This window comes from Aotus nancymaae, unplaced genomic scaffold, assembly GCF_030222135.1.
Source record: "Aotus nancymaae isolate 86718 unplaced genomic scaffold, 86718_ANA_hifiasm-v0.15.2.pri h1tg000036l, whole genome shotgun sequence".
Taxonomy (NCBI): Eukaryota; Metazoa; Chordata; class Mammalia; order Primates; family Aotidae; genus Aotus; species Aotus nancymaae.
Window position 1 is genome coordinate 52,963,939 of NW_026988450.1, and position 22,432 is coordinate 52,986,370.

At 32.8% G+C, this 22,432-nt stretch overlaps 1 protein-coding gene across 50 annotated transcripts in view; it reads left to right on the top strand.

Moving 5' to 3' along the window:
• The window catches only part of RIMS2 (regulating synaptic membrane exocytosis 2), a 698,117-nt gene that overhangs the window by 524,946 nt on the left and 150,739 nt on the right, over positions 1–22,432 (top strand). For 17 of the 50 annotated variants that reach the window (XM_064384488.1, XM_064384526.1, XM_064384490.1 and 14 more), the window contains one exon: positions 12,738–12,910. The exons of 20 other annotated variants lie outside the window; for them this stretch is intronic. In XM_064384488.1, the coding sequence (XP_064240558.1) occupies positions 12,738–12,910 (173 nt within the window). Of the gene's footprint in view, positions 1–12,737; positions 12,911–13,731; positions 13,984–22,432 lie in introns of all 50 variants that reach the window. 13 more of the 50 variants (XM_064384477.1, XM_064384479.1, XM_064384480.1 and 10 more) reach the window with 1 other exon arrangement.

The following is a 22,432-nucleotide window of genomic DNA, read 5'->3' on the forward strand; positions in this document are numbered from 1 at the left end:
TCTTTACTTGGAAGGATTACAGATATTATTTATTAGCAAAATAAATCTATTGTTGTATTAAACATTTGGAAATTTGATTACTTCTATTGCGTCAGTTTTGAAGATTGTAAAATAATACTCCAGTCTGGAAACAATACAGCTAGCCTTGGAATGTATTTTATATGAAGGAATGGACTTCGCTGATAACTTCAGAGGACGGAAACATCTCTATAGCACTAGGGCTAGAACATGGGAGTGTCTATTAATCATAGTTATTTTTTAATATTTATTATAACATGGGAGATAGTAATAAAAAATATAGTTGAATTCTATTCTGATAGATGAATCAAAACTTACTACCTCAGTATAACTTCTTGAGTAACAAAGAAATGGCTGTGATTTTATTATTGGCCATTTTCAGGTCATTTTCATGACTAGGAATGCTTACAAACAAGGCTGACAGTCTCCAGGGTCCAGTCACATAAGAACATGTTACTTCTTAAGCCCTTTTTGATTTTCTGCAAAAAAAAAAGAAATCACCTAAATTTTAAATGAGTTTAAAGGGGTTATTTCAATACAACATAAAACATGTTTTTATTCGTTAGTTTATATAATATTGTTGTTAATTAAAGTTTTATCTTGTTAAAATCCATCCAATTATACTTGCAAGTAGTGTTATTTTAATGCTATTTTGTATTCTGATTATTTAGGTCATTATAGATAGATTTTTCAAAATTTCAGAAAGGGATGAAAATCTTTATTTTAAACATATACCTAAAGTAGAAAACAATATGAGCATTTTCTAAAGAAATCGGTTCTAAACTTGCTTGTCCAGTGTCCCATTAAAAGGAATACAAATTATCACTTTTAATTAAAAATAAAAACAAATCTGATAATAAAAGTAAAAAAAAGTTTAATAAAATAGACCTTTGTAGTAGCAAGTTATATAATCTTAGTCAATCACTTCTCTATTTCTCAATTTTCTCATGTATAAAATCAGAAAACTATATTACATTCTCTCTGAGGCCTCTTTTAGCTTTAAAATATGGTGAATTTGTGAATGTCTCAGTGATAAATGAATAAGCAAATGTGTGGTTCGGCACTAGGTAAATTTTCTTGGCTGTTCTTTTCAACATAAAAACAGAGAGAGAGAGAGTTATATGAGTCTTCTTTCCCTCTCTGTTTGAATATTTTCTCACAATTTTAGTAGTCATTCACTGGTCATTCCTTATCTTTCTCTTACCTGCAAGTCAGAACTCCATATGTGGAGTATTGCTGAAGTTCATTAGCTATGATTCTGGATTCTGGTTCTGCAACATTAAAGAAAAGAAAATGCCAGAGAAATAACCAAATTAATAATAATAAAATGAAGGAAATAATGAGTAAAGAAGGACTAAAGGAAGGAAGAGAAAGGGGATGACAAGAGGGGAAAAAGAAAAGGAGAAAGGGAATGAAAGGAAGGAGAAAAGGAAAGAATGGAGGAAGGCAGGCTAGCATATCCTTTCAGTCCAAGGGTTCACTATCAAATTAGAGAATTCATGTACATAAGTAATGATGGTACAAAATAGGCTGTGTTGAGTGATATGATTTTCAAAAATACACATACAGAGGAAGAATAGCAAAAGAAATATTCATTTGACTGGGAGAAATCTGGGAATAAAATAGAATGCATGAAGTAAAGGACATGTCAGGCTGAAGAGAGTGCTTAAACAAAGTTAAAGAGTTACATGAGCACAAGCCATGTTTAAGAAACAGCTAATCGTTCTTTAGTGTGGAAATATACAACAAATGGGGATAAGTATTAGGAGAAAAGAATGGAAAAGTTGGCTGGGACAAGATTGTGGAGAACTTTGAATCTCTCAGTTAAAAATATAGAATGTTCTACTACATTTTTAATTTTATGTTTATATTATTCTATAGTATTTTTATATTATTTTAAATGCCTACCTTTTTTCATGTCTATATATTATATGTTAACATTTATATATCTATATTCTTTTAATATTTTAATATATTATTTATATTTTATATTATTTTTCTTTATTTTATACAACCCATATAGAATGATTGGTTTTGAAGATTTTCAAGGAAGTTGCTGATATGAACAAATTTGTGCTTTTGGAAGATAACTCTAATGATAAAATGCATTTGAAAAGGATATTACAGACAAGGAGTCCCATTAGAAGGCTATTGTAATAGTCTTAGCAAGAAGTAATTGTCAGTCTTTGTCCCTGCTTTGACTGTTGGCTCCATCCCAAATGATCTTTCAGTAAGTCCAGTTGATACTGCTCTGTCTTTTTACACAGGGAACAAGAGTAGTGGACCTCTTCAGATTTCTAAAGAATGTAACTATATATGCCCTATTCCTGAGTTTGATAGATCAGAGCAATTCTTAGGCCCCTTTAGGAATAACGTTACATAGTTATTCAAGCTATTATTTAGCCTTGATTCTCTTCAACACAAGTACCTTGAGTTATGCTATGCTATTGCCTTCTAAAATACTAATAATTGAAAGGCAACTTTATTTCCTATCTCCAACTCATACATTTTTGTTGTGTTTCTGCCTGCTTCAGATTCCCAGGGCATTGGTCCTACTGCTATGTTCTCATGTCTTATTTCTGTTGCAACTTTTGGGATGCTAGCTTGCCACGTGATAACTGTAATATCTATACCCTATATCCTATTATATGATATAAATATTCTTTAAACATTCATAAAAATCATATAAATAAGCCATATAATGTTTAAAGATGGTACAAAGGGCCAAGTGCCAGGAATTCTTATGGCTAGTGAGAGTTTCTTTATGACTTTTCTTAATTCTAGCTAGATCTTATGGGTTTCTGATCTGAGGGCTTGGAGAAGCATTTAATCATAACAATAACATAAGTGCTTTAAACTGGGAACATTCATTTAGATTAGCAGCAGACATTTTGTTCCACCCTCTGGGGCTTGGATAGACATGAAATTGTATGTATGTATCAGAATATTATTACTAACATATGTAAGGGTCTGAGAAAAATGAACTTGGAGAACACTTCTTGACTGAGGCAGATATTTCAGATGACATGAGCTTTAGCTATTACTGAATAATAAAGGGTTGACAAATAAATCTAAGACTAAAGCTATTGAAAAAAATTATTTATCTTATATGGTTACATCTAAATCAATACATAGCTAAGTGTTAATGTTATATTACATATTATCTATAAAATGTTAAAAAGCTGTTTTATCAGATGTGAAAAAAAAACTATATATAAAAGATTTGAAAGTTGTTTGTAAACCATAAAAAGTACTTAAATTGTAATTATTATTAGTGTTATGGTGATTGATTGTTACCGTCCTCAGTTTAACCTTCCTTAGTATCAAGTGTAAACATAATTATAAAAACTAACTTGGGCCAGGCGTGGTGGCTCACACCTGTAATCCCAACACTTTGGGAGGGCAAAGCAGGCAGATCACTTGAGGTCAGGAATTCAAGACCAGCCTGCCCAATGTGGTGAAACCCCATCTTTACTAAAAATACAAAAATTAGCCAGGCATGGTGGTGGGCGTCTATAATTCCAACTACTCGGGAGGCTGAGGCAGGAGAATGGCTTGACCTGGGAGATGGAGGTTGCAGTGAGCCAAGATCATGTCACTGCACTCCAGCCTGGGCAAGTGAGCGAGACTCTGTCCCAAAAAAAAACAGAACAAAATGAAACAAAAAACCTAACTCAAGTAGAACAATTTCAAGAATGAATAAACCTGAATTTCCAAGGTGGATTTGCTATTATCCTACTCTAAATAAATAAACCAATCTAGAGTCAAAGGACAATGCCCTTTTGCTTTTTGTTTGTTTTTTTGTGAGACATGCAATTAGGAACCTATTTATAAAGTATTCATAGTCATGTTCATGTTTTTTTCAAGTCAAGGTAAAATTTTTGAGCTTACAGCTTAATGATGGTGAAAGTTTAGTATCATAATCTACAGCTTCTTTCATTTCATCGTGGACTATGCCTAATTATTATCATGGCAAATATTTACTATGTGTCAAGACCTGTGATCTCATTTAAAGCTCATATTGGTCCTATTAAGTAGATATTATGTCCACAATATAGATCTAGAAGCAGACTTAAAGAAGAAACTTGCCTAAGATTGTGTAGCTCCTAGTAAGTAGAAGAGCAGTTACACTCCCATATCTTTCAACTCTTAATCCCTTGGTCATTATGGTATTACTCCTCTTATCATCAAACTTAGATGACTATTACGATTTTCATCAATATTGTTGCTTACAGAATATGTTTATACTATAAAGTCAGAAATTTTTTTCCGATACAGGAAGAGTTTGCATTCCGGAAAGTATAACAGTCATGTTTACACTCAGCTGTTTATAACAAAACACCTGACAAAATTATCTGAACAAACAAGGAATTTTACTTCACACAACAAGAAACCCAAACAGCCTAGTGCTGGTACTATTACTTAAGACCTGAGCACTCTGTCTTCCTATTCTCCTTTCATTATTTATCTTATATAATTAAAACATCCATCCCCATCATCACAGAATGGCCACTGTAGCTGTAGGCTCAGGTTTGAATTCCAATAAGAAAGAAAAAAGAGGAGGGAAAGACATATGGTCATGCCAGCTGTGTCAGCTCACTGTAATCAGAAATGTAGTAGCTCTCCCCAAACCCCACCCTTAGATTCCTGCTTATATTTCAGAGGTCACATTCGTAGCAAATGATCACCTTAGATACAAGGTAGAAAACGAAGTTGTTTTGTTTTGTTGTTAGTAAAATCATTATGGATTCTTTTAATAAAACCAAAGGGGGAAAGGGAATATTTAGTAGGCATTCAGCAAAATTGCCACAAATAAATAAGTATTAAATACTTTAGTTACCAAAAGGAAAGACCAAGGACCCATTCATAACCCCCAGATAGCTAAATATTTAGATATTTGTTTCCATTAAATGATAAGTAGTATTTATTGACTGATTAGAATGGAGGTTACTGGTAAAGGAGGAGTCAAAGATAATTCACAACTTTTCTAGGTTTTAGTTGGATATTGAACCTATAGTGCAGGGAACATAAGAGGTACAAGGAGAGCTGGTTTGGGGTGAAAGAATAAATTTGGTTTGGGCTACGCTGAATTTCATGTGCCTACAAAATGATATACAGGAGATGTCCTGTCAGCATCTAGGTCTGAAGCTTGGGAGAGGTGAGAATAAGAATTTTATTAGTCATTACTTGGTAATTAAAATGGGTAGATAATGGATTATATCATCCCGGTATAATATATTATAGTTAAAAGAAGGGGTAAAGATGGAAACTTTGAGAAAATATAATTTAAAACCAGGTTAGGGAAAACAAAGCTGAGAAAGAAGATTTAAAAGTTATAGTCAGGGATGTAGAGTAGAACCATGAGTGACATTATCTTAGAAGCCATTATGGGAAATTTTCAAGAAGAGAGGGGAAAGAAGAAAATTAAAAAGATACCACTGACTGGTAAATTAGGATGTTATTGGAGGTTTTTGTTCGGTGGGTTTTTTTGAGAACTGTTTTAGTATGTGATAGAATAGATTAAGAGTTGTTGATTCTCTTGAAGAGCATGGTAAATTCACTTGTTGGGGGCAAAAGCAAAGGCTTTGCAGCTACCTAAGATCTCTAAACCTGGGGTTTCATTGCAGCACTGGCATTTCTGTCTCTAAAAACTGAGGGAAATCGATAGAAGTAAATTAAGGTTGTTTCTCAAGGAGAAGCTGATTACTAATGGACATTGAGTTCCCACAAAGCCAAGCCTTGGGGAAAGTCATAATTGACTACTGGCAGTAATTCTTCCTCTGTAAATTCTCCAGGAAAAATTACTCACCTCATAAATTTCCTTCACATCAAGTGACAGCTGGTTCGTTAGTAAGTCTTTGCATACATGCTAATGGCTGCCATTTCTTTAACTGCAACTTTTTACGTTAAGCTGTTCTTGCTATTTCATGTTTCAAAGACTTCCCTGGATGAGTCTGTTTCTAGATCTATAGAATGGAGAAAATGCCTTCTTCACAGGTTCAATGTGAGCTTTAAATGAAATCACAGGTCTTGATACATAGTAAATATTTATTGTCCCTTACTCATTGTCTCCTAAGGAGTCTTAGTGAGCCCTATAAACAAAGCCTGCATTCCTAAACCCCACAATCAGTGGTGTGCCCAACTGTCTGTTCAGTGACCACTTGGTAACTTGAAATCAGCCATAATGGGAGTATTTATATTACAGAAATCAGAAAACTCAATAAATTGGAATGTTTTCCCCCAGAAAACTAGTTGTTAAACATTTGCTGTAACACCACTGCCTATATTCACCAAAGAGAATGAAATGATTAGGTGACTAAACTCTATACAGCTATCAATGCAATATTTATACTGTGATTTGATACTTAATAATGGAAAAATACTTCAGTTTATAGCCCAGATAAAGCTAAATCATTCCAATCATTTCGATCATTAAACATTCATTGAGTTCCTTCTAAGTGCCAGGCCCAGATATAGATAATAAGATTACTAAAATCAACAAAAGTCATTATCTGGGAGTTTATAATCTAGTGGGGGTGGGTAGATTGCAAATAGATGGATAGATAGAGGATTGATACATGGATGGATGGATGGATGGATGGATGGACAAGGGAGAAGTACACATAATATGACATGATAAAATTATAATAAAGGCATGAGTAAAGTAGTTGAGGAACATTTGAGGCAGTGATTAATTCTCTTTGAAGGAGTTAAGGAAGACTTCACAAAGGAGGTGACATCTTAAACTGTGCCTTAGAGGATGACTAGACCTATTTTATGGAGAGGGTGTTGAGCATGGCTCATCCTACCTAACTGTACTTCCTTCTGACTTCAGCTATCACAAAGGCCACCTCATAAGGTTTGGGGGAATTAAATAAAATAATCCACATACATTATTTACAACAGTACATTTCACAGGGTATACAAGTAACAATTGTAGCTAGTTTAATTACTATACCAAACTGAAGATGCCATCAGGCCTGAAGACCTTCAAGAGAGAAAATTCAATGCCTCAGTCTCCAGTGAAAACTTTATATCCTGGTCTCCTTCCCAGACTGTGAGGCATGATGTTCATTAGGCTCAGCTTTACTGTGGACTCCTTCCCTTTAAGCTTCACAGCTATCAGAAATCTTTGAAGCTGAGGTTTCATTTGCAGAATATTGTTTACAAGACTCAATCTTAAATTTAAGTCCTCAAGTCTCTGCAGCCTTTTCTCTCTGCCCTCTCCCTCCCAAGTTTAGACCATTATCACACAATATCCTCTTTAGACGTCATAGCTAAACAGAATTATCTCTGACAAATACATTTTTTGTGCAATTTAGCATTCAGATCAGGCACCGATAAAGAACCTTGGGTAGGACAGAGAAAAACATCATCTGGAAGTAGCTCATCAAAGAAAAAGTACCTGCAATTGTGTTACTGTTAAAGAGCAACAACTATTTTCTTTAAATTATGATACGAAATAAAAACAGGATGATGAAAATGAACATGGTTATTTAATTGACTGAAGTGCCAGAATTCCCTCTGCCCTGTTTTTCCTCTACCTCCCAAAGACTGATACCAAGAGCCCTGCCCAGAACTTCAGCCTAACTTTTATCTGCTTTAGTTTTTTTCCCCCTATCTTTTGAATAACTCAGCATCTCCTTCCTGAATATGATATTCAGGTATCCAAGTACTTCTTGATAGCATAAGACTTGTTTTTCTTCAAAATTGGGATTCTATATTGTCCAGTATTTTGCAATAATCAATTTTTTGATTAGTGTTTTATACAATAAATTGTAGTTATCTGGTGAGATTTATAAAATTGAAGACAAGTGATAGTTAAGGAAATTCATAATCCAAACCCCCATCTTTTGTCTGAAGATCAAACAACCAGAGTTCTTGAGGTGCTTTAGAGAAATCATACTAGAAAATTGCCTAACCTAAGAACTTCAAATGAGTACTGGAGAAAGTGAAACTGATTTTAGAAATTTTAATTCTTTTAAGTGTATCATTTTAACACTTTAATAACAGCCTTCTTTTTAATAGAGCTCTGCAGATATGCTGTTACTTTCCACTAATGTTAGATATATAGAAAGAACCTTAACTTTTCCAGGCCATTTAGGAACTCTTTAGAGTCTGGAACATCCTGAAGAATAATCATTTCCTGTAAATTTTTCTAGTTCATGATCTTCTTAATAGTAATGTACAAAACATTAAAGTGTTGTTCAGAAAAACTTCTTTACTCTTTTCCAAGATTTTAATCATCTCTAATCGAAGCACAGTTTTCAGCTGAGATCATGTTATTCCAGGCAGTAAATCTTCTTTGTTTTTGTTCCATTAAAGAGAATGGCTAACAGACCATTCATTGTTCATCTATTAACTGTATTCTAATACATGCTAATTATTTAAAACATTATGTATCATATGGTGCCAAGATAACACCAATCATTTCCCAAATAAATATATTTATTTATTCACATTTATAGCTCATTACCTTGGTATAACAATGATTCAGCTGCTTCTCTCTCATTGTTGAAGTATATAACTTCTGTCTGTCATATTTTAGGAAAAGGAAAACTACATTTATCCATTTTAAGTGTTGACTCTAGTATTAAGTCATTTAGTACTTAGATTTCTGGGGGTGGGGGTTGAGTTGTATATGTGAATATGTTATACTCTAAATATGTGCAAAATGTATTCTTCTGAAATTTTATTTATAAAAAGTATTTTTCATATTCTTTCTCACTGTCCAGATTTCTCATTTTTAAAAGCATATGTCTATTTGTAATGGAAACCTGAGCTAATCCCAATGGTAAACATGCTCAGTTGTTTAGAAGTCAATAGAGAAATGTACTTGGTGCAAGCCTCGACTAGATAGCAGAATCATCATTAATCATCATTAGACTAGAGCCTTTAGCTAATTTCTCTTCTTTCTTACACAAACTATTCCATTCAGTGTCCTTCTATTTATGACCTTCTGCTTTAAGCATTGGAAATAAGCCTTTGCTATTTGCTAAGCATACTATTATGTATTTTGAATATATTATTTTGAATGTATTTTTCTCAAAAATCCTTAAAATGGAGTTTATTCTTATCTTTCTGGTAAGAAAGCTAAACCTGAGAGTATAAGTTAATTAATTTAAATCTTTGACTCTTAGGTGCTAAGAGACACACAAAGATGAGGAAGATACTGTGCTGGCCTTTAGGAGTTTGTAGTCTAATAGGGGATTTGAAAATTAAACATGAACACATTTACATATATATGCCCACATACACATATATATACACACAGAAGCCCTATGACAGAAGGTCATATATGATGAATTACACACACACTATCTCTTGTCATTGGGTTGTGTGTGAATAAAAGGCACAAAACCTTTATGCTATTTTAATGCTGTGAAAAAAGGCATAAAACTACAGTATGGAGAATCTTATTTTTCCTTAAATTTTGCATATCAAAAATTTTAGCTCAGCAAACTGGATGATTTGAGAAGTCTTCCGATAAAGATATGCACAATGCACACCATGCTAACCTGTGTTTTAAAAATTAAAAAATGAAAGCCTTATTCTAATCTTTGTGCAATTATGAATCATAGCAACAAGACTAGACATCATGACAGACCTAAAAAACAAAGACTAGAGTAGACAAAATCAAAATCCTAACTACTTAAATTGAAAGTCAAGTAAGCAGTTAGGTTTCAGAAATGAAAGAAAAGCAAATCGGACAGAAACCAATCAGGAAAGCATGGGATACAAGAGTACCAGGTGGCTTTGGATATCAGGATAAGGTTCTAAGACAAATATTAAAAATGAGGCATGTTCTGTGTCAGCCAAAAAGTGTCATATATTTCCTGCTGAGATAAAGATATTCTTCATCCTGCAGTTGGGAATCAGTATTTCCCTATTAGGATGAACCTGGCCAAATGGGGAAGGTGGAGCCTGAGGACATGCTAGGAGTAAGTGGTAAAGTTGGGTTTAATATTTTTCTGAAACAGATCTCTTGGATCTAGGTAAAAATAATTATGTTTTTGCAGCATAGTCTTAATATATTTATTGTTAAGTATTTCTACTTAATATTCTTTAGTCAAAGATACCCCTGAAATTTATATAAGCCAGTATTTGGCTACTATTTAATCATTATCATCATCATTATCATTGTCATCATTTGTCATCACTTGTCATGTGTCAGATATTGTGCTAAGTGCTTTACACACATTATCATGTTTAATCCTTGCAGCAAGCCTCGGAGATAGGCAAAATTATTATTCATGTTTTAACAGATGAAAACTGAGACTCATAGAATCAATTGATCCAAGATCACAAACCTAATCATTCACGTAGCCAGAATTCAAACCAATGATTCAGTCCAACTCCAGAGCATTGGCTGTTAATGATTACATTATTGCCTTTACTACTGCTAGAGTTAAAACTTACAGTTTTCCATTTGATTTTAGATGATATAATAATCCCATGATCAAAAATAAATGAGAAATATATTATCAAAACTGCTTTCATATTCGATAATGAATTACTTTAAAAGAAAGAATAGCAGATGGCTTTTCTTTTGTATTATAAATTATAAGAATCAGACAAAGTCCCCGATATGCAATATAATATCTATTGAACAATTTTATAGCTTTGAAAAATTTCTTAAAACTTTTATTTTTGTATCAATAAATGCCCAAAAAACATATAAATAAAATAAAAGTCTTTCATATATGCCCATATATGCCTTACCTTGAGATCACATTTAATTTAAATACATTTTGTGAAAACATATATAGATCATTTATTATTTTATTATATAGTATACACTATATTATTATATAGTGTACATATTGTATATATTATATAGACAGATATAACATAGATAATGTTGACACCCTTCATTTAATTGCTATTCTGGGCAATGGCTTTAAACATTGCCATTTAAGGTAAAATGTTTGGTATTTTTAAATGACTTTATTTGAAAAATGATACTATTATCTAAATTGCCTTTGAAGAAATCCACTGTAAATTGATAATGTTCCTTTTAAAATCCAACCCTGTAGTTCTATTTAAGTAGATATTTCCTGGGAAAAGGCAGCAATTTTTAGAAGATTTCATTGTATGCTTTTTGATAATTGAGAGTTTATCTAACAAAATAGAAAGTTAATGTGGACTAAGAAAGGCTAATCCTCACCTAAATTGAATATATGTTGCTAGGTTAATGGATTTGACTAAAATTTTATGAAGCCTTAGAAATAATTCCTTTACTTTACATTTGAAGAAGAGTCAATTATTAACTTGAAAATGGAGAGCTAGATACTGAGAGGTTTTGGCAAAAAAGCAACAGATCATTTGTATCAGATCTATTGTTTAAACTATGCTCTGTTGCCACTCAGTTTCTCTTGGCTAAAATGTTTATATCTATCTAATATTTGCAATGAATTGTTATTCATGGAGGATTGTTTAGGTAATTATTCTTTAAAACATAGCAAGTAGTTGATATAAAATAATCATCTTTCTAAGGCTTTTTTGAAATTTAAGTATCTATGATTAGAAAATTCTCCTTTCCAAAATTAACTAGATAAGAATGTTTCAGCATTAGGATTGAAGTGCATCTAAACTAATAAAAATCAATTAGCAAACAATCTCTTAACCCAATAATAGTCATATTCGATGTTTATAGCAAGAATACTGTTGTATGACCAAGTTGTAGTAATGCAGTAAAAACACATGCTATGCTACATTTACTTACATTATGCCAGATACCACATATGTCTTAGTTCTAATTTTCAAAACAGCCTTGCAAAAAAAGATATTATCGATTTTTTAAAAAGAAGCCTTTTACAGATTAAATGATTTGCTCAAATTTATTTAACTGGTGAGAGTTTTTCTTACTCCAGGTTTCCAGACACCAAGGTCTATCCTTTTTACATCTTAACAAGAGGACTCTTAGCAAATGATTTTTTGTTGCCAAAATAAAGTTAAATTTTGTGCATTAGTTTTTACATTAAATGTATTTTATGAGAATAGATCATTAACATAAAGCATTTATGATGGTTTTTAATTTACCAGAATATTTGAAAACCCCAGAATACTCTACAACCCTGGCTGTGCCAGTTAACTATCTGATTATTTTAATTCCAGGAAGTTTGAACTATTGTAAATAATAATGACTTTTTCTAGTATTTCTAGGATTCATCAAAGTCCAGCAACCACTCTGAAATTAAACTTTCTCTTTTTTCTTGACTCATCTAAAAAGAGTTAATGGTTTAATAATTAGATTTTATATTATCTCTAGGTTTTCAGTGAAGCATAATGGATTAATTGATGGCTACTAGAATTGGTTTTTTTAAAGTTATAACGGCAGCTTTATTATACGTGGGTTTTTTTCCTCAAATTTTATTAAAAAATAAAAAATTCTACTTCCTAATATTAAGCCAAATGTTTATTTCCCAGATTTTACCCAAGTGTTCTTTCCTGAGGCCAGTGCTGTTTTGAAACTATTTTAATGGCCTTCATTGGGGTGTGGCAAAAACATTCTCATTACTTTGCTAAAAACAAAGGTTTCATATAAATTGAATTTTTCTTTTAGGATAATTGCCATTCACTTTTGTTTTATATGCAACTGAGTGGGATTTTGCAGTTTCCTCTGTGGACAATTAAAGTGCTGAAATAGGAGAAAGCTAATAATTGCTTTGTGTGGTAATACTGACAACTTCTGCGTATTTGTCAATCTGTGTTAACAGTATCGATCAGGATGGGATCCTCATAGAGGGGCAGATAATGTTTCTACTAAATCTTCGGACAGTGATGTAAGTGATATATCTGCGGTTTCAAGGACTAGTAGTGCTTCTCGTTTCAGCAGCACAAGCTACATGTCTGTCCAATCAGAACGGCCAAGAGGAAACAAGAAAATCAGGTGAGTAAGGGGATTTCAACAGTAAATTTCTCTAAATATGATTTATAAGGTCTTTATGTTTCGTGGATGAACATAAAATTCTTTATTTCTAAAAGGTTAATATATATTTTAAAGCAAGGGGAACTTCTGTACATACTACTTTTTAATATATTTTAATCCATATTTCAGACTTCTTAACACAGAAGAAATTTTTATAGAACTGTTGATAATTTTGCTTACTAAATCACTGGAAATAATATCTTTTTTCATTTTTATAATTTAAAAATTTATACCTTTATTATATCTTTACTGAAATAAAAGTGATGTCTGAGATGAATTTTTAATGTTCCAAGGAATATGAAAAATAATACTTTTGTTATTAGAAAACTTAAGAATATTACTTTTTCAGTGGGATGCTTTCCCATCCTCTTGAAATTTTTATATATGCATAAAAAAGTCCTCATCTTCTCAAGAAAATTTATACATGTAGTATATAAGTTAGTATAATTTGCATTTCCTATAGATTTTATAGATGCCTAGGCTAAATTTCTTTTACCCTTATTGGATTAAAAATTTGTAATAGGGAAATCACAGCTTTTACCTTTTTTCATGTAATTTTGTAAAAGGAAAATACTATTTAAAAACTATTACAATTAAGTGCGACTTATACAGTGCTTCTCTAGTATACACTGAAGTAAGTTTTCCACATTTAAAAGATACAATTTTTACTTATGTTTTGATAGTTTTTATTACCTTTCTGTTTAATTTCGTATGTGTTTTTTCTTGACTTTCTTTTTTTGTGTGTTTATTTGCATGCCTTCAATTTGTGTTGCTTTCAAAAGACCAAAGGGAATAGAAGAGGGAGGGAAAGAAGGGGATAAGCATGAAGAGATAGTTCATGAGAAGGAAGAGGTAAAGGAAGAAAGAATTAATGAGAATGAGAAAGGGAAAGAGATTTCCAAAACGTGTAATAAGGAGAAAAACAGAGAATCAGGAGACGAGAAAAAAACACAAGATATACCCGAGCAAGGGAAAGAAAAAGAACAGTGGAATAAAGAGGATTTGCAAAGGAGATTCTCACAAGATGATTCCAGGTAAAATATGTTATTTTTAGGCTTTTCCCATTAGTAGTGTAGTCTTTTTTACTATTCCTAAAAATTATTTTGTAATTTACATTTGCTTTATTTTCTTGTGTTTTATCTATTTAGTTTCTCATATTACTAGTTAATATGTTGGCAAACTATTATCAAATAGATTGATTTTTTTAAACAGTCTTGAATTTGTATCCACTAGCTCTGATAGTCTGATTTATTTGGTTTCCAAGTTCGTTATGAATAGCTGAATCAAATGTAAATTTCCCTGTATATCTTTTAACATGAATTACTATATATCTTCTTTATCTGTAAGGTCTAATAAAGATCATTGAAAAGAGAAACTTAAAAATTCTTTACCAATATTGAAGACTGCTTTAGACAAAAATAAGGCAAAGTTCTTTAAAATGAACTTCTGAAGTGGCTGAAAAAAAATTGAGCTTATTTTATAAGAAATATGTACTAGAAACAAACTTCAAAAATGAGTAAGAATATAGGTAGCAAACAGTAGAGTTTATTCTGGCTCTAGTTCCCTTGCTTCTTCTTAGTTTTCTAGTAGGTTCTAGTACAGTTTGAGTCCTGCAGAAGATTACAAAGCAGGGGCAGTGTTTTTTAATACTCTGAAAAGAAAAAGTAGATGCCTCAGGGTTTATTAGAAGGCAAATGTGGGGTTATGCCTTTCTTAAAGTCATTCCATTAGATAAATTTCTAGAGAGGGAACTTTGAACAGGGAGAAAGGAAGGGAGAAAATACAGGCAGCATGGCATAAAAACAACTATATTTAAATTTCATAGAGCAAGCCAGTAAGTGTGAAGTTATCTTTATAGCATTATATATATTACATACAGTCAAATCAGCACAAGTGTGCAGTAGGACTTTATCCTCTGCTTGAGGATATGAAGTTGTTCTAATTATATTTATATGAGCTGAAAATTGTAAATTATGTACATTTTGGAGGGATTGAGTTTTCTAGTAGTTCAGAATTTGATTTTGTGTTAAGCCTGCTCAACAAAGCACATCCTAATTATCTAAGCAAGATTTTGTCACATTATATCTAAGCCCAATCTAAATTTGTGATTTTCTTACAGTTAGTGAGACAAATAATTGGGATAGATCTCTACCCATTGAGTATACAATTCAGTGATTTAGCTGATGTCACGTCACTTTTCATCTTAGATATATTTAACTATATTTGTGCTCTATGAAAGTTTCTGTTTAACAGGCATTAAACATAAAAATGAATCTTAAGTAAGGCATATTTTATTATTTGAGTCTAAATTAGTATTTCAAATCTGTCTTTGGTGTTTAACTTTTGATAATTACATTAGTTTGCTAATAAAGATGACCATTTTTTCTGATTTCTTGGGCATAAGATTATTTCATCACTAATTCACAGAGAAAAACTTTCTAAGGTGGCCTTGGAAAGAGACATAGAGTTTCTTTCTTCCAAGAGCGAAGAAAAGAATGAGTCTCTAATGTGTTTTCTACATACTGTATAGATGAGAACACATGAGCCCATTGGTGTTTGCCTGGAGCCCAGAACCCACACTGGCATACGTGGCTGGCTGGGCAGAGATTCAGAGAAGACTATAACCTTAAATTTCTGATTTTTAAATAGAACTCACTTTATCATTTCTTCAAAAAAAGCACATTATTTTTCAAGGAAAAGGGTAAGACGGAATATTCTAGAAATGTGGTTCATCTAAACCCTGCACTTAAGTAACTGTATAATTCTTCTAGAACTATAAACTAGAGGAGGCCAGGTTGATCTTTGTAGGAAACATATATCCTGGAACATGGCAAGAAGTATCAACTGCAATTGTTTACAAGAAAATGTTGGTAGCACTCATTAATCATTGCAACACAGGCTCTTGAATTTGCCTTTACTTCTCAGAATAAATCTAACAATCTTTATTGTGAGGGAAAATATGTTTGAGTATTCCAAGCATCATTTTGTTTTGGTAGTTAACACAATCATAGACTGTTTAAACATTAATAACAACTTATGTTCTTATATAACATTCTTGGAAAAATCTAATTCTATAATACAGGTTGAATATTTCATATCTGAAATGTTTGGGACAAGAAGTGTTTCAGAGTTTGGAATGTTTTCAGATTTTGGAATACTTGCATGTATGTAATGAGATATATTGAGGATAGGACCCAAGTGTAAACACTAAATTCATTTATGTTTCATAAACACCTTATACACAAAATACTTTTGTGCATGAAACAAAGCTTGTTTGCATTGAATGATCAGGATCAAGCAAAGACATCTATCTCAGTCACTCATGTGGACAATCTGTGGTTGTTTGGCATCATCACCATTTCTTACTCTGAATTTCTATGCTCCCAACAAGTAGTCACTTTCTTGCCCTTATTAACACATAAGTACTTAACATTTAAAAATATGATAAACTATTAATACAGTGAAAAGGTAATGTGTTCAGGAAATTAAGCAGCATAGTAGCATCACCAGAACTCCTGTATCAGCTGTTAAGCAATAGCAATGAAAAACAATGGCAGGCTTTTTGTGGAAATTAAGCAGCATAGTAGCATCACCAGAACTCCTGTATCAGCTGTTAAGCAATAGCAATGAAAAACAATGGCAGGCTTTTTGTCTCTCCCTACAATGTTGTGTTTTCATTTAAAGGTTACTGTGCACTGTGGCACTCAGCAAGTTTGAGCATTTAGTATTTCAGATTTTCAATTAGAGAATGCTCAACCTGTACATGACTGATATTTTATACATTTCACTTAGAATCTAAGTTTTATTAAGGGTGATGCAAAACTAATTGCAGCTTTTGCCATTACTTTTAATGCCATTACTTTTAATGGCAAAAGCTGCAACTACTTTTGCACCAAACTAATATAAAGGAAAAAAAAATTTACTTCAGAATTTAAATATTTATAGCAATGCTAGTACTGTAATTAACACAGTAACTACCATAAACAGAATCCATTATAATTGCTATTTTCATTAATTAGATCTAATTGTATAATACAGATCTTATTGCATGATTATGTTCATTTTATAGTAAGTCACATTACAGTAAGTCTACTGAATGTAGAAGGAGAAATGAATAGCAAAAAGTAAGTTCAAAAATAATTTGTTAAATGTTTGAATATATTTTTCCTAAGTTAACTAATGAGTAATATATTCATACTTAGCTGTCTGTATTTACACACATCAAAAATAAACATTTTTTAGTTTAATGAAATTAAGCATGTTAAAATTTCTAAGCCTGAGGGTTATGCAATTTTTTTAGCCATGTGTGGATGGATGTTTGAGAATAGTTCTATATCCAAAAAATGTCAGCAGGATAGCCGCAACAAATTCATAAGAATATTTGATGAAATAATTTGGTGCAGAAAGAGGCAATCTTAAGTAATTTCCCATGTAAAATAGAAAAAACAAATACTGAAAAACATAGTATTGTCAAAAGCAACAATATTGGTAACTTTGTGTTCAAATTGAAAATCAAGAAATTGTTTCTCTATACACTTATAGTACTCAGGCGTATCTATAAGTGCTATGGAATTATCATTTCTCTTTTTTAAGAGAATTGCTGTTTTTGAGATAGAGAATTTTTAAGGAAAAATATAGCATCAGTTCAAATTTTCATGAAAAACTGATTTTAAAAGATTAACACCATTTCAATTTTCTAGCAAAAGATCTCATAGTCTTTAGAAAGGCAAGCAGAGTAATTGTTAATGAAACATTTATCCAAAGTCATTGCTGTTAACATATTCTAGATCAGAGTTAGTGTGAAAACAGATTATATAGCTATGTGATATAACTTTATATGTACAGCCTATTTATGCCTATGTTATAGAATTTTAAAGGGGATGCAGAGGTCTCTTGAAAATAGTTGTGATTAGGACTCTAAAATACCTGAATTGTCATCCAACTGTCATGTACACCTATCCATTTTGTCTATCTGGGCTTTTAAGCTTGTTAATTAGAGGAATGGATCTTTCAATGATTCACACTCCTTTCCATAGCTTAGACGAACATGTTACACAGCAAACAGAAAAGTGAGCATTGCCTATTATACTGACGATTTGCCTTTATCCTGAATTCAAGAGGTAATTGGTTCTGCGACTACTAACAACAAACAACTGAATATAAGTTTCTACTATTTGGCAGATGTTTTCAGGCAGTCTTAGTATTCTATTGATCATGCTTATTTATTTATTTATTTATTATTTTCTGGAAGTGTATTTTAGTGCCAACTCATCCCAAAGGGCATGATGGGCTATGCTCCTCAACCAGGTATTACCTGTGGCTTGGGCTTTCTTTTTTGTTGTTGTTTTTTCTTCTGTATCACTAAGGCTATCTTCTATTTATTACCAATGAAAATCTTGTAATCCCAAATACCTTCTACTCTGTTTTATATTTGTGCATAATACTCAACTGGGAACATTTTAGAAGTACTTGAATATCACTGGTAAAGTTGTGATTCTGTATTTGTAAAACACCACAGGTGATTATAATGCAAGTAATGTGTAGATGCTATCCCTCCTGTCTTTTGGGTTGCTTGTATTTAGTAATAAAATTTCAGATCAGCTTGTCAATTCAGGAGGGAAAATTTTCTGGGATTTTGATAGAGACTGTATTCAGTTAGATCAATTTGAGGATTGTTGCCTTTATAAGAATATTAAGTCTTCTAATCCATGAGCATGAAATGTTGTTCCATTTATTTATTTTTTCTGCCCCATATGATCTGCAGAAAACATTTATTTTTTTCTTTACTTTCTTTTTTTTTTGAGACAGGATCTCTGTGACTCAGGCTGAAGTGCAGTGCTGCAATCATGGCTCACTGCAGCCTCAGCCTCCCCTGGCTCAGATGATCCTCCCACCTCAGACTCCTGAATAGTTGTGACTACAGGGGCACACCACTACACCCAGATATTTTTTTTTTAACTTTTTTTGTAGAGTCAGGATTTGGCCATGTTACCTGGGCTGGTTTTGAACTCCTGGGCTCAAGCAATCCTCCCACCCCAGCCTCCCAAGGGGCTGGGATTACGGGTGTGATCCACTATAACTGACTTCTTTACTTTCTTGCAATGATGTTTTGTAGTTTTCAGTATATACATCTTATACTTCTTTTGTGAAATTTATTCTAAGTATTTTGCTTAGATGCTATTGCAAATGGAATTGTTTTATTACTTTCATTTTTCATTGTTCATTGCTAGTGTATAGAAATACAATTAATTTTTGTATGTTGATCTTGTATCCTACAAATTTGCTGTACTCATTTATTAGCTCTAATAGCTTTTTGTTGATTCCTTAGAATTTTCTACATAGGATATCATATTACCTGCATTTAAAGCTTTTTTTCTTTTTTTTTTTTTAATTATACTTGAAGTTCTAGGATGCATGTGCAAAATGTGCAAGCTTGTTACATAGGTATACACATGGCCTGGTGGTTTGCTGCACCCATCAACCCATCATCTACATTAGGTATTTTTCCTAATGCTATCTTTCTCCTAGTCCCCACACCCTACAGGCCCCAATGTGTGATGTTCCCCTCCCTGTGTCCATGTGTTCTTATTGTTCAACTCCCACTTATTAGTGAGAACATGCAGTGTTTGGTTTTCTGTTCTTGTGTCAGTTTGCTGAGTATGATGGTTTCTGGCTTCATCCATGTCCCTGCAAAGGACATGAACTCATCATTTTTATGGCTGTATTGTATTCCATGGTGTATATGTGCCACATTTTCTTTATCCAGTCTATCATTGATGGGCATTTGGGTTGGTTCCAAGTCCTTGCTATTGTGAACAGTGCCACAATAAACATACATGTGCTTGTGTCTTTATAATAGAATGATTTATAATCCCTTGGGTGTATACCCAGTAATGGGATTGCTGTGTAAAATGGTATCTCTAGTTCTAGATCCTTGAGGAATGACCACACTGTCTTCCACAATGGTTGAACTAATTTACACTCCCACCAACAGTGTGAAAGCATTCATATTTCTCCACATTCTCTCCAGCATCCATTGTTTCCTGACTTTTTAATGATCGTCATTTTAACTGGTGCAAGATGGTATTTCAATGTGGTTTTGATTTTCATTTTTCTAATGACCAGTGATGATGAGCTTTTTTTCATATGTTTGTTGCCCACTTAAATGTCTTCTTTTGAAAAGTGTGTGTTCATATCCTTTGCACACTTTTGATGGGTTGTTTTTTTCTTGTAAATTTAAGTTCTTTGTAGATTCTAGATATTAGCCCTTTGTCAGATGGATAGATTGCAAAAAATTTCTCCCATTCTGCAGGTTGCCTGTTCACTCTGGTGATAGTTTCTTTTGCTGTGCAGAAGCTCTTTAGTTTAATTAGATCCCATTTGTCAATTTTTGTTTTGTTGCCATTGCTTTTGTTGTTTTAGTCATGAAGTCTTTGCCCATGCCTATGTCCTGAATGGTATTGCCTAGGTTTTCTTCCAGGGTTTCTATGATTTTAGGTCTTATGTTTAAGTCTTTAATCTATCTTGAGTTAATTTTTGTATAAGGTGTAAGGAAACGATCCAGTTTCAGTTTTCTGCACATGGCTAGCCAGTTTTCCCAACACCATTTATCAAATATGGAATCCTTTCCCCATTGCTTGTTTTTGCCAGGTTTGTCAAAGATCATATGGTTGTAGATGTGTGGCATTATTTCTGAAGAGTTTGTTCTGTTCCACTGGTCTACATACCTGTTTTGATACTAGTACCATGCTGTTTTGGTTACTGTAGCCTTGTAGTATAGTTTGAAGTCAGGACAGCTTTGTTCTTTTTGCTTAGGATTGTCTTGGCTATACAGGCTCTTTTTTATTTCCATATGCATATATATGCACCCAATACAGGAGCACCCAGATTCATAAAACAAGTTCTTAGAGACCTACAAAGAGACTTAGACTCCCACACAATAATAGTGGGAAACTTTAACACCCTACTGTCAATATTAGACAGATCAATGAGACAGAAAATTAACGAGGATATTCAGAACTTGAACTCAACTCTGGACCAAGCCAACCTAATAGACATCTGCAGAACTCTCCACCCTAAATCAACAGAATATACATTCTTCTAGGTACCACACTGCATTTATTCTAAAATTGACCACATAACTGGAAGTGAATCACTCCTCAGCAAATACAAAAGAACAGAAATCATAATAGTCTCTCAGACCACAGTGCAATCAAATTAGAACTCAGGATTAAGAAACTCACTTAAAACCACACAACTACATGGAAACTGAACAACCTGCTCTTGAATGACTACTGGGTAAATAATGAAATTAAGGTAGAAACAGAGTTCTTTGAAACCAGTGAGAACAAAGACACAATGTATCAGAATCTCTGGGACACAGCTACTTTCTCTTTTTCAATCTGAATCTCTTTTATTCCTTGTTCTTGCCTAATGAATCTCCTCTACTATGTTGGTTAACTTATGGCTAGAACCTCTTCTACTATATTGAGTAGAAGAGGCTCATGGAAAGTTGTTAAACAGTGATAGCCATATAGAATTACTTTTACATTAGCTATCCAAGCATTTTGATATTGTTTCTTATACCACTCATCCATTTTAGAATAATCTAAGTAAAACTTTAAGATTTGATTATTATCTCTCTTAAAGAACTGATATGGCTGCCTTACTGATAAGAAAACAATGTAGCCCATTGTATTTTCTTTTTTATCTAGTCTGTCAGCAAGTTCAAGTGAAATGCCAAAAACCAATGGCCAAGAAATGCCATTCAATTTCTTGGAGAGAGAGAAAGATATAATATATAAATATATATATATATATGTATATTCCATGGAATTGAATATATATATATATCATATTATATATATTAATATATGTTTTATATATATACATACACACATACACATATATGTTGAGACAGGGTCTCACTCTATTGCCCAGACTGGAGTGCAGTGGCACGACCTCAGCCCACTGCAACTTCCGTCTCCCAGGTTCAAACAATTTTCCTACCTCAGCCTCTCAAGTAGCTGGGATTACAGGCATGCACCGCCATGCCTAGCTAATTTTTTTATTTTTAGTAGAGACAGGATTTTGCCATTTTAGCCAGGCTGGTCTCAAATCCCTGACCTCAAGTGATCCCCCCACCTCAGCCTCCCAAACCGCTGGGATTACAGACGTGAGCCACCGTGCTTGGTCTTCTTGGACTATATTAATACTACTATATTAGATATAATAATTGACATTTTTCACTTTCATCTGTTTTTTTCATCTGTTTTTTATTGTACACATTAAACGTGTAAAACATGATGTTTTGATATGCTTGAGATACACACACACATATACACACACATTCACACAGCATTTACTTTAGTCAAGCAACTTAACACACCCATTATCTCATATAGTTACCTTTCTTTCTTTTATTTTGCATGTGTTAGGAGTACCTAAAATCTACTCCCTTGTTTGCCTCCTTTTTGAGGGTTT